Raw genomic sequence first — 16,519 nt, 5'->3', positions numbered from 1 at the left:
TTGACTTCTTACAGGCGGTCTGTCAGAGAGGCCGCCTGGGCGCAGAACTTGTAAACAGACACTGAATAATTACGGTCAGCCCCAACTGTCCAGTCCCAAGCAGGCAACTGCCTAAGTCTGGGGAGACCCGGTAGCCAGAGCCTTCAAAACCACAGCACTAGAGGGCAATGCCAGACATGGCCGATTTAAGAAGTGTCAACGTTATCAACCCCAGAGCACCACAGGGTTGCTGCTAAAGTCCCTTTGATTTTGCTGTATCAGAGTAGGAGCAGGGCAGAGTGCTGCCATGGAAGGAGCAACTGTGTGCCACAGGGTGCTGCCATCCATTTTCAGAACCACATCTGGAAGCTCCTGGCAAACATAGGCCATGACACAAGAAACAACCGTATACATGGAGCTTGGTCTATCATGGGGCACATTTACACACAACTCATGCTGGGTCAATTAAGAGTCGTCAGTCAACTGGACATGTGCAGGTGAAATAGTGCCAGTTTTACACAGACAGTAGTGGAGCTGGGTTTGAACCCTGGTCTCTAGGCATGTGTGGACTGCCCAGTATAATGTGTAGCAGCACTGACAAACCTGGACAGCCTCAGGAACGCCTGATTACAGCAACAGTGGAGTCTTTGAACTGGCCGGTCAATGGGTGCAACTAGTGATGCCTGATTATTGTAACAGTGACCTCCTTTAGGCTGGAGCTTTACAGGGCACAGCTAACAATATCTGACCACAGCAGGACTGGCACTTTCAGGATGGAACATCGAAGGAGATGGCTAGAGATGGTAGACTAGTGTACTGTAAAAGCGAGCCTTGTGGACGGTGACATCATAGGTCTGGTTAATGTAACAGTGAAAATTTTAAATTGTGAGTCACAGGGTGCAATTAGTAATGCCTGATTACTGTCATAGTGACACCTTGGGACTGGAGCTTCAGAGGGTGCAGGGACCTTTCTTGATTATGGTAGGAGTGACACCTTCAGGATGGAACACCATGGGGAGTGTGTAGTGATGCCTGATCACTATGGTAAAGATCTGTTTGGACTGACGTTTCATGGGGCTCAGTGCTTTTACCTGATTGCAGCAAAAGTAAGACTTTCAGGATGGAGCATCACAATGTGCAGCTAGTAATGTCTGATTACTACAACAGTGATCCTTGTGGACTGTAACATCACCTGTCTGACTAATGTAATAGGGAATATTTTAACAGTGGATCATTGGGGTATCTAGTAATGTCTGATTACTGTTATAGTGACACCTTTGGACTGAAACTGCACAGGGTGGAGGTAGCCATGTCTGATTACTGTCCAAATGAAATTTCTGAACTGGGGCCTGCCAGGGTGCAGCTTGTAATGTCTGATTACTGTAATAGTAACACCTTCAGACTGGGACGATTCAGGATGTGGCTTTTGATGTCTGATTGCTATAACAGATGGTGGGGTGACAGGGTGGGGCTGGCCAGGTCCCTTTACACTAGCAGTGATGTCAATGGAGTGGGACATCACAAGGTAGAGCTAATAATCCCTGGTTCCAATATGTGTGAACTAGAACATCACCGAGTGTTGCTGTTGATACTATGATAGTGTCACTTTTAGACTGGTTCCTCACCAGGTGTGCTAACAGTTCCTTATTAGTGTAATAGTGGCACCTTTGCACTAGAGCATTACAGGGTGCAGTTGGTAAAGTCCCATTATAGTAGCAGTGACCCCTTTGTAGAGGGGCATCACATAGTGACACTTGACTACAGTAAGAATGACCCCCTTGGACTAGGACATTACAGAGTGTATCTATTCAGGACTGATCACAATAGCAGTGACCCCTTGGGACTCCACCTTCACAGGGTGCAGCTAATAATGACTGATTACTGTGACAGTGACCTTTTTAGACTATGATGTCACAATGTGTGGCTAGTCATGTCTGGACTGGAGCTGCTGACAGTGCCTGATTCCAGTAACATTGTCACCTTCTTTAGGTGATGTCAGAGACAGACAATTAAATTAAAATCAATGTCATCAAACTCCAGGCTCTACAGGCAGTCACCAGAAAAGCCTGAAGCAGCTAGGCCTTCATCTCTGGGGCAGTGCTGAGTTCTACCACAATAGCACCCTTTATAAAAGGCCAATGCCATCCTACTCAGGACTGGTAACAGTGCCCAGGCACATGAGGTGTGATGTTATTAAACTGGCCTCTCTGCTGTGTGATTCAAACAGTACAACTGACAGCTCCACACATGGAGTAGTACTCAAGGTGTACAGTTTTGTCTGCTGGAAAGCATATGGAATGGTGCCACTTGAGACACTTGCTGAAAATGGACCTGGGGCACTACAGATTGCCTGGCTGGATATGTCTGCTTGCCACAAGAAGGTGCATAGAGGGATGCGAGTGACACCCCTACTTCCACTTAATTGCATCACAGAGGAGTTGCAGAGAAGCAGTAAATTAGCTCTCACCTACTGTACTCGCTTGCCCTGCAGTCCCTCGACTTGCTTCTGCTGCTTATAAACCAAGCAGGAAGCGAAAGGAGCAGGAGATTGCCTGCTTAAAAATTACAGTTGGAGGAAGGGGAAGGTGTTGTTCCTCACAAGGTGGGCAGACACTGAAACCTCATTTATAGGAGGAGTGACCAACCGGCACCTCATCACTAGTTGGAAATATGCAGACTGGCAGTGCCCAATAGCAACAGATGGACAGGAGGTGAGGAAACTGGAAGCAGTTAGTCCACTTGAATAAGATGTCAGCATGGGCATGATCTATCAAGATGTGATTATGGTGGGTCACTTGAGCAGTTATGTTCCTGTCAGGGACCAAGCCACTAGCTATGACTAGAGAAACAACAAGTGGCAAACGTCTAAAGAGGTCCTTGAAGGGTTAGCATCAGGCAGAGGACAACCTCCCTGAGGCACAGGATATAGGGACACATACCCAGTGAAGAGAAGGCTAACAGGAACCATGCCTGTAATCCAGGAGATGATGGCTACCCCCACAGTTATCTGGGGGTCACAGTCCATCCTCAACAATGTGTGGGCTGACTATTCTGAGCCCTGCCACGTTTCAGTGTCGGCTTCTGTCTTTTCCAGATTTTTACCATGCCAGGTGTCTGATTGGTGTGTTTTACTTTGTTTTGTACTCTTTTCTTTGCAGGTGGTTGTGTCCACAACAATCAGCGTGGATGGCCATGTCCTGGCTGTGTCCGACAACATGTTTGTACACAACAACTCAAAGCATGGGCGGAGGGCACGGAGGCTTGACCCCTCGGAAGGTACGCCCTCTTATCTGGAACATGGTAGGCAAACCACTTTAATTGTGTTGGTGTGGTGTGAATGGGAGTATGGATGCTGGAAGACCTAGGTGGGGTGTAGGGCATCTTGGTATTGCCCATCAGTGGGCATCAGGGGCTGGGCTTTTCACTGTATTCTATTAACCGAGCCGTCAGATGAGTTCTGGCTATCTTATGGCTGAATTTGAAGAAGCCTGTTTCTGTCACATCTCTCTCTCTGTCTTGGAGGTCTTTGGAGTGCCTCTGCCTGCCTGTAAGTGTCTCTGAGGGCAGCTAACAGATTTTAAAATAAAGTGACCCTGAGTGCCTTTAGTCTGTATGAGTCTGGCATCAATATAGTGAAAAGCGGTTCCAGCCCTGCCTGCAGCTACCTCCAACTCTTTATTCCACTCTGAGACCCCTATCTAGATGTCCTTGTCTCTGTATGAACGCCTCACCTCTCTCCAGTCTATTGTAGGCCCTCTTTATGTATGCATTACCGCCACTCTCTTCTCGGTCTGTGCACTTCACTTTGTCTCCCTCACTGTCTTCAGACTCACTCCTTGCTTCTCTTCTGGACCCCCTGTTAGCGTGCCAGACTCCTCCATCAATCTATAGGCCACTATTGACCTTTTGTGTTTAACCCTCACAACCTTGACTGTCTCTTTAATTACCCCCCACCTCCGACTTGCACACCACCCCCCATTTTTGAACCCCACTCTATCCCTGTTGGGCTTCCCCCCAGACTGTAAAAGTCATAAGATCTCTGCTTCAAGTTCACATTGATTGTTACATGTACAGAATACACTGAAATTCTTACTTACATGACTGATCAACGCACAACATGTCACCACCCTTCAGTGCCAGGACCTGCAAAAAATGATCTGTTCAGACAATAAGGTTCAATGAGAGAAAAGTTCATCTATACATCTGTCCATTTTCAAATCCATTCAGTCAAGTTCAGGGTTGTGTGGACCAGCATTAAACCTGTTTAGAGCACCATGGAGGAGGACTGACTATGCCTGTCTCTTCTTTAAAATCATAATCCCTTATCTGTCTCATGTGCGCCATTTCATAAATTTCCTTTTTGTATCTGCAGGACCCCTCCTACAGCCTGTAAAAACTGTGTAGTCTTTAGTGCCCCCCTCTTGGCCTGGACTGTCTCTGCCAGTCTCTTCTTTTTAATATTTCTCTCTTTCACTTTCTCTCTCTCTCTTATGTGCCCTCTAGACACTTGAAAGCCACTCTCTGTATCTGCAGAAGCATGGAAATGTTACACTGTCTCTGGTGGGCCACCGTACAGCATGTACAACCCTAGTGTACATTGGTTGTACAGGTACACTTGCCATCAAATGTTATTGTTCTCCCCCTCCTGGTTCTGTACAGTCCCAGTTTTGCCATCCTGTCTCTCTAATAGTCCCCATCTATCCTGAGTAGACCCCCCCCCCCCCCCCCATTCTGTACAATCTAGCCTGTCTCCTGAAATCATAAAGCCATGTCTGGTTCTTCTGGGTGCCCCATCCTAGTATTGATAACTCTTTCAGTCTCTTATGGCTCTCCTTTTCAACATGTCCAATACCATTTTCTCTACTGGGCCCTCTGCAAGTCGCTCTGCTTCTTTTGGAGCACCCTTACAATCTCCATTGTCACTGTCTTTCTCCCTTCAGTCATTTTTATGTTATGAGCCCTCTCTCTAATGAGAAAAATATGTAAACCCTTATCTGTTTCTCGTGGGCTCTGTCACCTCCACATGGACCTCATTGAGACCTTCCCTGTCTCCCATAACCCCTCATTTAAGTGTTCACAATTCCTTTCCTTAGCATTACCCAACACCCATTTTTCTGAAAGCACACCCTTCAGGTCCATAAGCCTTCTGGCAATTTTAGGTGCCCCTTTGTGCCCTACGTGCCCTTCTCTCATGAACTTACAAGATGAGCAGCTTTACTGGAAAAAGTGTATGTCTGTAAAATCGTGTCTGTCTGTCTACTACATGGCGTTTCTCAGACTGTAAGCCCCAGTCAGCCCTTTCAGGGCCCTCCCTTTCCATTTGAATCCCAATCCTTTTCTTTTAGATTTGAACTCCTTCTGTCTCCAAAGTTCTCCTCTCCCAGTCTACAACACCCCTTCTCTCTGTTGCTTGTGTGACCTCTCACAGTCTATATGGTCCACTTGGCCTCACATGGAGCATCCTTGTCATCAGAGACCCACCTCTTCTCTTTTAGTCCCCCCAGCCCCCCTCCCCATAACCTCTTTTGTCTCTAAAGTGATCCTCTCTCAATGTACAAATCTCTTTGTTGTGTGTCCGATTTTGGTCTGTAGAGCTCACTTGAGATCTCTTGGGCCCCCATTCCATCTGAGACCCAACCTGACTCTTTAGACGTCCCTCTGTGGTTGTAAAACCCCTACTGTCCCCAAAGATCTCATCTTTCAATCTGTAATGTCTCTTCCTCTCTCGTCTGTCCTCTCTTAGTCTATACTGCCTACTAGGCATTCCTTGGGTTCCCATTCCGTCTTAGACCCAGCATGTCTGTTTCAGACCAAAAGGTAACCTGTCATGAAATTCAAGTTGGTTGAGCACAGTAATGACTCAAAATTTCCACTACAGGGGGGAAAACTATCGCACCCCCATCTAGTAATAAGAGTATTTTACAAACAAAAAGCACTGTAACACAAGGAAATTCTGATGAGCACAAAAGGCAAAAGGAGTCCCACAGCAAACAAAGTCCCAATACACAATACTTAAAATACTGAAAAAAACAAACAGTGCAAAGAGGTCAAAAATCCAGAAATTCACAAAAGCACAAACATAATCAGAAATGTAACAAAACTCACCAAGCACATTCAATGAACTGTAAGGGACTTTGGGTTTTCCTCAGCCTTAATAGGACTGAGGACTGTCCCTTGACGGTGATCATTAGGTGTCCCCGCCTCTTGGGGGACCATCCACAAAACATATGGTACATAGAAAAATATATATAGTCATATATAATTTAAATGATTAACAATGTTAACATAAAAAATGAGATAGATAGATAGATAGATAGATAGATAGATAGATAGATAGATAGATAGATAGATAGATAGATAGATAGATAGATAGATAGATAGATAGATAGATAGATACTTTATTAATCCCAAGGGGAAATTCACATTCTCCAGCAGCAGCATACTGATACAAAAAACAATATTAAATTAAAGATTGATAATAATGCAGGTAAAAACAGACAATGAACAAAATAAATAAAAAATAAATGAGACATTTGAACCGAAGCTAGAAGGGAACCCCTGGCTGAGTCATGACAGTACCACCCTCTGCCATCTCTGAAGTGCTCCTCTCAATCTGTAAAACTCCTCTTCTCTTTCTCTCTCTCCGTCTGTAGGGCCCACTTGGCGTCTCATGTGCCCCTTCCATCTGAGACCTAACCTCTCTCTTTCAGACCTCTCTCTGAGGCTGTAAATGCCCTACTGTGCCTAAAGGTTCCATCGTTCTCTCTCTCTGTCTCTCATGTGTTCTTTCAGCCTGTGGGGCCTACTTGGCCTCTGCCAGGGCTCCATTTCCTTCTGCAATACCCTCCTGTTTGTCTTGGACCCTTCTCTTAGTGTGCTTGTCCTTAGTGGACTCTTTCTTAGTTTCTTTCCCAGCTGTGCTCTCCTCTTTACTTGTATGTCATGGTCCCCCCAGTATATAGTTATCACAGTATCGACTGCCCCCCCCCCATTTAATAAACCTCTATCTCTTACTTGTGGACCCCTTGTTTGTGCCCCTCTGAGCATATAAAACCCCCACTCATTCTCGTGGGCTCCCGTCCCTGTCTGTAAACCCATTCTTTATTTCATGGGCACCCTCTTAGTGTGTAGTGTTGACACACCTGTGAGTTTTTGGACCTTCTCTTTTTCCTCATAGCTCCCCAACTCTGTACCCAACATGTCCTCTGTTGCTCTGGTCATCTGTGGGTGCCACTTGTGTTGTTGCTGCTTCTGCTTTAGTGATGTGTTGTTCTCTCAGGGTTCCCCTTGCCCCATGTGCAAGTAATCTCAGTCTCCTGGGCTGCAGGAGGGTTTGAAGTGGGATTCAGGACACATAGCCGCTCGTTCCACCCAGCTACTCTTCACACTGTTTCCAGAATGCTGCTAGACATGGCACTTTGTAACCCTCTGTGCCAGCTTCAACCCCTCTTTCTGCATTTCACTTCTTTCACTAATGCTTTTTGATTTCTGAACCGATTGCCAGAGTTTAAAGTGAATTAATTCTAAATCCAATCATTTTCTCATTTGATAGTCCAGGGATTTAAAAAACATATTTACAGAAATAAAAGCAAGGATTTGATCTCCAGCAAAATGTCAAAATCAAAATTATTTTTGTTTGTCCTTTTTGTGGGTCGTACCATGTTTGTCACTCTGGTCATGCTGCCCCATGAAAATGAAGGGTCAGGGATATGTGTGGAGTTGCCAACTGGCCAGTAACTGGACTTGGACTGGACTTAACCCTAAACCTCAAATGGATTTGTCAGCCTCACTCAGACTGACCTGGAAATCTGCATCTTATACTTAGATTGCACTGGAGAAGTGGAGAATGGTGACCTGGATCTGGAGCTGCCACCTGACCTGTGACTGGACTAAGAGCACCACTACCACCAAACTGGGCCTATCAGACTAAACTGGAACTCTGCACGCTATACTGAAAACACCCTGAAACTGAACAGACACAATCCATATCCTGTATTCACCTATATCTGGACTGAAGGACTGTGGCACTTTACTGGACCAGTCTTCTGACATGTTATTTAACTGGAAAGACCAACGCTCTACATCGGACCTGTCTTCTAACCTGTAGTTGTCATCAAAATTCAGCATTTCCTCTGATTGTACTGGGTTTCTGTACTATGTACTGAAACACACATGGAGCTGGACTGGACAACTGTGATCCTGCACCGGACGTGTTAGCTTATCTATATGTCAATTGAAAGGATCCATACCCTGTAGAGGACTTGTCACTTGATTAGGAACTGGACGTTGAGTGTCAGTATGCCTAATTGGATCCATCATATCATCTCTGGCTATGCTGGAAATTTGCATTCTATAATGAACCTGACCTGTAACGGGACTGGAGAATGGAGACATTGTACAACACATGTCACTTCATGTGTAACTGGACTTGAACAAACAGCAACCTATACTGAACTGATCACCAGCCCTGTTACTGGATTGAAATAATCAGTACCCTATACTGAACCTGTCACCCAACCAATAACTGAACTTGGAGAGCCAGTACCCTCGACTGGACCTGTCATTTGGCCTCTGACCGAACTTGGAATCTAAACGCTATACTGAAACTGACCTGGAACTGGACTGGCCAAATCAGTACTGCATCCTGGACCTGTAGCTAGACTAGAAGAATCAGTACTCTAAACTGGACCATCTAGATAACCTGTAACTGGACTGTCAGAACCAGTACCCTATGCTTGACCTACCACCTGACATGTAATGGCCCAAGTTAGTACCACAAACTGGACCTGTCTCTTGACCAGTAATTCAGCAGACAGAGCTACCCGCTCCCCTAGAGATGTCTCTTTGACTTTGTCTTAAATGGATGAATCTTTTAGCTACACTAAGGATCCATTCCTTATAATGAATCTTATAGCTGGCATAAAATTAAATTTGTGCTTCATTACGATAAAACCTGTGCCTGGAGTGGGGAATTTGAGTGAGAAAACATACCCCACTTGAAGTGGCATTGGAACATAACTGATTTTGTCCTGAAATGGACCGGTTATCTGACCACACAAGGTTGTTCATGCAGTGCACATGAAATATTTATCATCCCTGCAAAACCCAGTGTTCCTTGAGTGGCTGCATGTTTCTCCTTGTGTTTTGTTAACACTTTAAACTTGTTAACCAGAAAGAAGTCCAACTAAATTGGCAGGCTTTGGGGCACCAGGGATCTGTTGAATGGCCTCATATTTGTATGACTTTTCCCTTCTGTTGCCTCTGTCACTTTGGGGAAGGCCAGTGCTCTTGCTTTTCTGAGGCTGGCGTATTGCTGGACATGGCCCTGGCCAGCAGTGGAGAGGTTAACTGTGATTGCGTCCCAGGCCAAATAAAAAAAAAGGGGAAAATCTCCCATTTGGTCCCACTGTTGTTTTATGTGCTTTAGAGCAATGTGGAGAGCAGATGGAGCGCAGGGAGGCACCAAAGTTTAATCCTATCAGATGGATTCTCATTCAACCATCTGGTTAATCCTCGCACAATTTCAGCCTCTGTGAAAAATTCAACTTAGGCCAAGATTAGCGTCACAGATTGTTCCAGTAGAGCTGCTCATCTTGTGAGTTCATGATTTCTGAGGCGCCTCCAAATTGCATTACAGCTTGTTCTTAGTTTCTGCAAGGAAAAGAGAAAACTGGAAAAAGGATAAAAGAGCTGCTCACTTCTTCTTTCTCGTTGTTTGTGTTGTGTGAGCCGGATTGCTCTCTACATGTCCGTCTCCGCATGTTCAAATCTCAGCGATGACGGGGGCCTTTTTCAGGCTCAGCATCCACCCTCCCCCCCCCCCAATCGCCTGCCGGCTGCCGCTGGAGGCAATCCGCTCTGTAGCAGCATTTCTTACATGCAAAGTCAGGAGAGGCAGCAAAGCAAAGGGTGTATATAGTGCCTTTCACACCACAGATTTAGGCAGTGATTTTACACATGACGAATCATCTAGTGCCTTTCACATCCAAAGGCTGCTTATATAATATAAATATTGTGAAATGCAGGGAGTGCTTTTGAACCAATTCCCAAACCCAAAGGAAGGCACAGAGCAAAAGATAAAGTCCAGTCCTCCAGGGTTTTATTGAGGACAGATAGTATAAATTGCCACAATGTGAACAGGATTAGGGAATTGACACAAAATAACAAAAAAAATGGGCATGCCTCCTATGGCATCACAAGCCTTACATGCTGATCCTTGACTTTTAAACCACATCTTTTACTCCATGCTCTGTCCTTGACCTCCTTTTCCACTCCATATAAACCTTTGCCTCTGTTCCACACTGGACTCTAAGCTCATTTCTTTAAAAGGCCAATCACTCATAAACTGTGGTGGGAACAGGGCCGCAGCCCCAAGCTGCTCCTTAGTGCCCCAAAAAACTAACATCTGCCCTTTCAGGAGTGCCCAGTCTAACTCAACGTCTGCAAGAAGGTTCTGCAAGTAAGAATTTCCAAATACTCTATACTTGTGACAATAGTGACCCTATAAACGCGTACTTAGATTACGTACAACGTGTATACAAGCCTACGATGGAAAGGCACCCTGTCCACGGATTGTTCCCACCCAGCGCCCTATGCTTGCTAGGACAGGCTCCAGCTCAGGGTAAATTTGGTTGAGAATACGGATGGGTGGGTAGATGGATGTATATAAAGCTTCCCCACATTACGAACTACTAGTTTACGAAAATGTTTATGAACAAAGTAATTTAAATACCCTTTCTCGTTTTCCTACTCATAATGAATCTGAATTTTCACCGAGACACGATCACCTTTTCAGCCATTCCAGCTCCAGTACTCCTGCCGAATTGAGCGCGAATGGGAGTTTCGGGCGGGCTCGACGTCGGTGACGTGGCATTCAGAGGCTGTCCTCGTTGCAGCCTGCCGTACAGAGCGTGGCGATCCGCAGGCAGTATCATGAGTTACTCACCCGTCTTCCCGCATTATCTTGAGCATCTTGGCTCCAAAGAACATCGTTAAGTAGTTGGGAAAGACCATAAAAGATCAAGAAGCCACGCCTTTGAATGTGAAACTTGTAGCGATAAAGCTTAGGTAAACAACTTTATTAAACTGTACTCAATGGCGGGCAATGCCTTGTAAGGGCCGTTCTGATAAATTAAGTTATTATGAAATTAATTATGCCAATTTTCATGTATTTTAGTGTTAATTGAATACAAATGGTCGGCATAAAAATGTTTTTAGATTAATGGCAATTAGGTGTTCGCGTTGCGGAAAAAATAGTGGCGGGTAGTAGTGGACATAAACGTGTACTATATATATATATATATATATATATATATATATTACCTGGTAGGTAACCACCCATACAATCAGATTGTGACACAGACTACGAATGCCGTGAATGTAATTACCCCGATCTACATGCTGTCAAATAAACGAACCACACGCCGTGGCGCAACGTTAGGGGCATCGCCTCTGGCGCTGACGTCCGAGGTTCGATTCCCGAGAGGGAGTGCAGTGGAGTGGAGTGTGTACGCCTGATGAGCCCAGAATGAGGGCGAAACACGTGTCGCGTACTCTTTGCATTTATTTGACAGTAAACTATTTCAACCATATATATATATATATATATATATATATATAGTACTAGGGTGTTGTACCGTGTTAGCCATTATGAATGTTGAGAAAAGCCAAGCAAAATGACACCTTTTATTGGCTAACTAAAAAGATTACAATATGCAAGCTTTCGGGGCTTGCCTGAAGAAGGGGTCTGAGTTGCCTCGAAAGCTTGCATATTGTAATCTTTTTAGTTAGCCAATAAAAGGTGTCATTTTGCTTGGCTTTTCTCTCTCTCTCTCTCTCTATATATATATATATATATAATCTCGAAACGTAAATGAATAAAGAAAGACGAACGAGGTGCTTTGAAGTTATAACACTTGAGTTAATGACACATTTATTTGAAGAAAAAAAAACCGGGAAATTAAAATAAACTGAGAATTATGGAACTAATTACAATCGAGTTCTACCATCCATATTTAAAAAGAAAGGTATTCCTGAATGAGGTTCAGTGTTTAGGCCCCAGGCACGTAAATAGTATCTCTTTAAACTGCTCCGGTATTCTGGTCCCGGCGTTGAAACAACCGCCGCTTGCTAACACCCTGCCAGCTAAGAAGCTCCTTTGGTTACAAGTCCGCTTAGCACAGCACTGACAGAGACGGAGCCCGCGCCGCTCCTCCTTCAGCCGCGCTCCTGCAGGTTGCCGCCCCTCAAACTTTTCTGCCGCCAGAATTTACATGCTGACGCCCACGCTGCTAGCTCCGCTCTGCTAATGCTGGCGGCACGGTGGCGCAGTGGGTAGCGCTGCTGCCTCGCAGTTGGGAGACCTGGGGACCCGGGTTCGCTTCCCGGGTCCTCCCCGTGTCTGCATGGGTTTCCTCCCGGCGCTCCGGTTTCCTCCCACAGTCCAAAGACATGCAGGTTAGGTGGATTGGCGATTCTAAATTGGCCCTAGTGTGTGCTTGGTGTGTGGGTGTGTTTGTGTGTGTCCTGTGGTGGGTTGGCACCCTGCCCTGGATACATAATTTATATGCAATATAGATCAATTTCCTTTAATATCAGCATTACAAATTCCAGTTCTGTATTAGAAAATGTAATTTTAAAGCTCAATCACACACAGCATTTTTTAATGTCTTTTACACTCATATACTGAAGGAGTTCCCATAACAAAAGTTGTTAAGAAGCTGTCACAAGACAGTTTTTTTAGTGCCTTTTGCTGTAAAGCAGCTAAAGCAAGGTTTCATATAGTGACATTCGGTAAGTAAACTTTCCACCCATCCATCTTTTTTTAAATGTTATCCCATTCAGGGTCATGGGGAATTGGTGCCAGTCCTGGCAAAATCAAAGATAGGATGAGAGCCAAAATCTGAATTAGGCACTGGTCCTTCACACTGGACCAGTTTGTAATCATCAGTTACTGTTCTAAACATGTGCCCTTTTTATGGAGGAAAATGTATTTATGCACAGGGTGAACCTGCAAACTTCACACAGGTGCTGATCAGCCTGGGATTTAAACCCTAGACTGTGGATCTCTGGGGCAGTAATGGTAACAGCTGCACCTGAGAGGCAGGAAACAAGTCCGAGGAGAAGTGTCTATATAGACATGAATAAAAGATTCAAACTGCACACAGGCAGTAAGCTGGTCAGGAGCTGAACCGAGCACTTGGAAGGTCTAAGACAGCTACGCCAATGTTTTTAATTTATATTAAGCAAATTAAGCCAATAATTATGTGCATATAGCGTCATCACACCAAAAATATTTAGTAATTTATCCGGTGCTTTTTATAGTAAAAGTCTATAGAAAGACAGCACACTGAGTTTCTTGTATAGTGCCTTTACACCCATGAAGTTAGGGAATGTCCTTAATAAAACATCTTATCTAACATATTGCCCATATTACTAAGTTATAATTGGGGTCATTGTTTCATTAATTTTTCTAGTCACATGGAGATGGCACCTATTTCAGTGGAACAGGGTGCATGGCAGAAATGAGAAGTGGAAGAAGCATCATAGTTCATCATGGATTCACAATTTAATTTTTCAGACTTCCATTTGCAGTCAGACTATTTGCAGATTACATCAAGTAAAGTCATTGATATATTGCCTTTCATATTCCTGCATCTAGAGAATCCATAAAAATTGTTTATGCAGTGCAATTTGTGACCAGGGTATTACAAGGTGATCCCATAACTGTCAATTCATATAGTGCCTTTCACATCCTTTAGACAACTGACAACAGTAAATGACTCAGTATTCTTAAACCTATTTAACCGAATTCTGCATTGGATGTAAGACATAACTCAACCCTTTATGAAATGCCAGCCCATTGCAGAGCACAATCACCCACTCATATTGGGACAATTTATCATACCCTGCACATCTTTAGGAGGTGCAAGGAAATCAGAGTACAAGGATAAAAAACTCACATGAATACAGAGAGAACCAGCTGATTTCTGACCAGGCTCCGCTTTCCAGTACAGGACATTGACCCCATGAAGCAGCAGCACAAAGCACTGGGCCACCATGCCACCTAGCACTTGATATGATTTTCTAAATACAGTATATAGTACTTTTCATATGAAGTTGGCTAGGTCAAGATTATAAATATAATTTTTTGAATAGCCAAGTAACTACTGCATAGCCTTAGGCAGGTTTTCTTTATAGAGCCTTTCATATGGCAGTGGCACAAGCTAATATGACTCCTTTGGCCACTGCAGGGCCATTGTTGTGTCTGCTTCTGTCATCTTAAAGAATGACAGCAGTGTGGCTGCCCGCTTCAAACAGGGGTACAAGCTGCTCTCTCTGTTTCAAACAATGAACCTTTGCTCACATGTCAGCAGGCAAACAGCTAGAAGACAAAGCGGTGCAGACGGTGAGTGTGACCCGCTCCCACCTGACAGTTAGGGTATTTATAGTTGTGTTTTTCAGAGGGCTTCCTGTCCCCGGAACACCGGGGCTCTGCTGATTTCCCCTGAGCTTTAAAACCCCATTGGCTGATCTCTGTGGGAGGGTTGTGCCCCTTTTGGGGGCAGGAAGCAGGATGCTCAGAGAGCAGAGCTGCCAGGGAAGTGCTGTGACCATTTTAATGTGATTGCGGCCCCATGGCACCGAATATGGTCTCCACCTGCACGCTCAGGCTTGACTCAAGCCTCTTCACAGGTCAAAATGTCAGCGCCTCAGGAGAAGCGAAAGCCCTGATTGGAAGGGGCCTGTGTCAGTCACTGGTAGGCTTTTGGCTGATTGGCTGATGTTGGGCATTTCAGAAGCCCCACTGACCTGATTTGTTTCTTACTGTTAGTGTCCCTACCTCGGCACAGCAGACTTTCTCTTCTCCCACTGAGTGCCCAAATCGAGTGTTACCTGACCCCAGAGCCTTTCTTTTTCAGTTGTACTAAATCAAAGCAGATTGAAAGTGGGGAATCCCAGATATTTCAGCCCCCCACAGTGGCTGCATTCCCAAGATGGGTGGGTGGCAAGTGCCTGTATCTACGTCCCAGAGCAAATTACAAGTCTGATAATTAGTCTGCCTTGGTTTGCAAGGCGGCATTTGAGTCGGGAGTCAAAGTTCAACATCCTGAAATGAAATTTAAACCAATTAATCTGTTAGATTTTTATCGCTTGTCCGTGTTTTCTCAGCAATTCCCCCAGCTCTTGGCCTTTGATCGACTCTTGTAAGGACTCAAAATTGTCTGCCTGCTGCGAGCGAGACGCGAATGACATTTACACGGCTCTCGTAAAACAATCAGGTTTGCAAGGCCCTCAAACAAGCGGGGCCTGGTAATATTTAATAAAAGTGTATGTATAATCACTGGAATTAGCATTTTGTGCCTCAGAGGGCCTCTGGGAGTGCGCGGGGTTTTATTGTGAAGTGATCATTGTTGTAACAAAGGGTGAACTGAGTGCTGAGTGACGCTTCTCAGTCTGATGGCCGATTACTTAATTACAAGCCTGTGTGCGCCTGCCGTTCACTGACCTCCATCTCAGTCAGGCCTGTGAATGAGAAGGTGAGCTGGAGGATGGACTTGTGGCTAAGGTGCTGGACTTTAAAGGCCACTGGTTGACTCACAGACGTAAGATATCATTTAGCCTGCTGAGGCACCGACTGTAGAAGATGAATGTGTAAGTATTTGGAATGTCTTTTAGATTTTTTTGAACAGGCAAGTGGAGTAGCATATGACATAATTTACTTAGACTTTCAAAAAGCCTCGACACAGTCCCACACCAAAGATTAATTCCTGAAACTAGAAGCTGTAGGCATCAGAGGTAACCTATAAAACTGGATCTCAAGTTGGTTAACTGGCAGAAGGAAAAGAATGCAGATAAGAGAAGAATGCGCCATATCGAGTGAGGTCATCAGTGGAGTCCCTCAGGGGTCTGTCCTGGCACTGTTACTTCTTCTGCTTTATATTAACAACATTGATTTTGATAAAGTTAGTAAACTTGTGAAAGTTACCGATGATACTAATATTGGAGAAATGGCAGACACTGAGGAGACAGCAAAAACAATTCAGAAAGACTCTTGACAAGCTTGAGGACTGGGTGAAATTGCAGTTTAATGTAGAAAAGTGCAAAGAGGTACACTTGGGCAAAAGGAACATGCATTTCAAATGCAAGATGGGAGACACTGTCGTACAGGAAGCAACCTCTGAAAAGTACGTAGGTGTTTATGTTGACACAAACTTTACATCATCTAAGCAATAAAAAGGCTAATAAAATGTTAGATTATTTCAGAAAACCTGTTAAATATAAGTCAAGGGACATTATACTAAACTATATAATGCACTAGTGAGGTCGTGTCTGGAGTACAGTGTGCAGTGCTGTTCGCCCTGCTACAATAAAGACATAGTAGCACTTGAAGCTGTACAGAGGAGAGCAACCAGGTGCATCCTGGGACTTTAAAACATGCCTTACTGTGATAGACAATTAAATCGGTTTAGTTTCAAGTTAAGGAGACTACATGAGGACCTAATTTAGGGTTTCAACATTCTTAAACACATTGATAAAG

The 16,519-nt window shown here is 44.5% G+C and overlaps 1 protein-coding gene across 4 annotated transcripts in view; it reads left to right on the top strand.

Moving 5' to 3' along the window:
• Window positions 1–16,519, top strand: part of ebf1a (EBF transcription factor 1a) — a 181,040-nt gene that overhangs the window by 110,828 nt on the left and 53,693 nt on the right. For 2 of the 4 annotated variants that reach the window (XM_028812678.2, XM_028812680.2), the window contains exon 8: window positions 3,138–3,255. In XM_028812678.2, coding sequence (XP_028668511.1) covers window positions 3,138–3,255 — 118 coding nt within the window. Of the gene's footprint in view, window positions 1–3,137; window positions 3,280–16,519 lie in introns of all 4 variants that reach the window. The other 2 variants (XM_028812677.2, XM_028812679.2) reach the window with 1 other exon arrangement.

Source organism: Erpetoichthys calabaricus, chromosome 11 (assembly GCF_900747795.2).
Source record: "Erpetoichthys calabaricus chromosome 11, fErpCal1.3, whole genome shotgun sequence".
Lineage (NCBI taxonomy): Eukaryota > Metazoa > Chordata > Cladistia > Polypteriformes > Polypteridae > Erpetoichthys > Erpetoichthys calabaricus.
The sequence above is the reverse complement of the archived record's forward strand: the minus strand, read 5'-3'. Positions and strand labels throughout refer to the sequence as shown.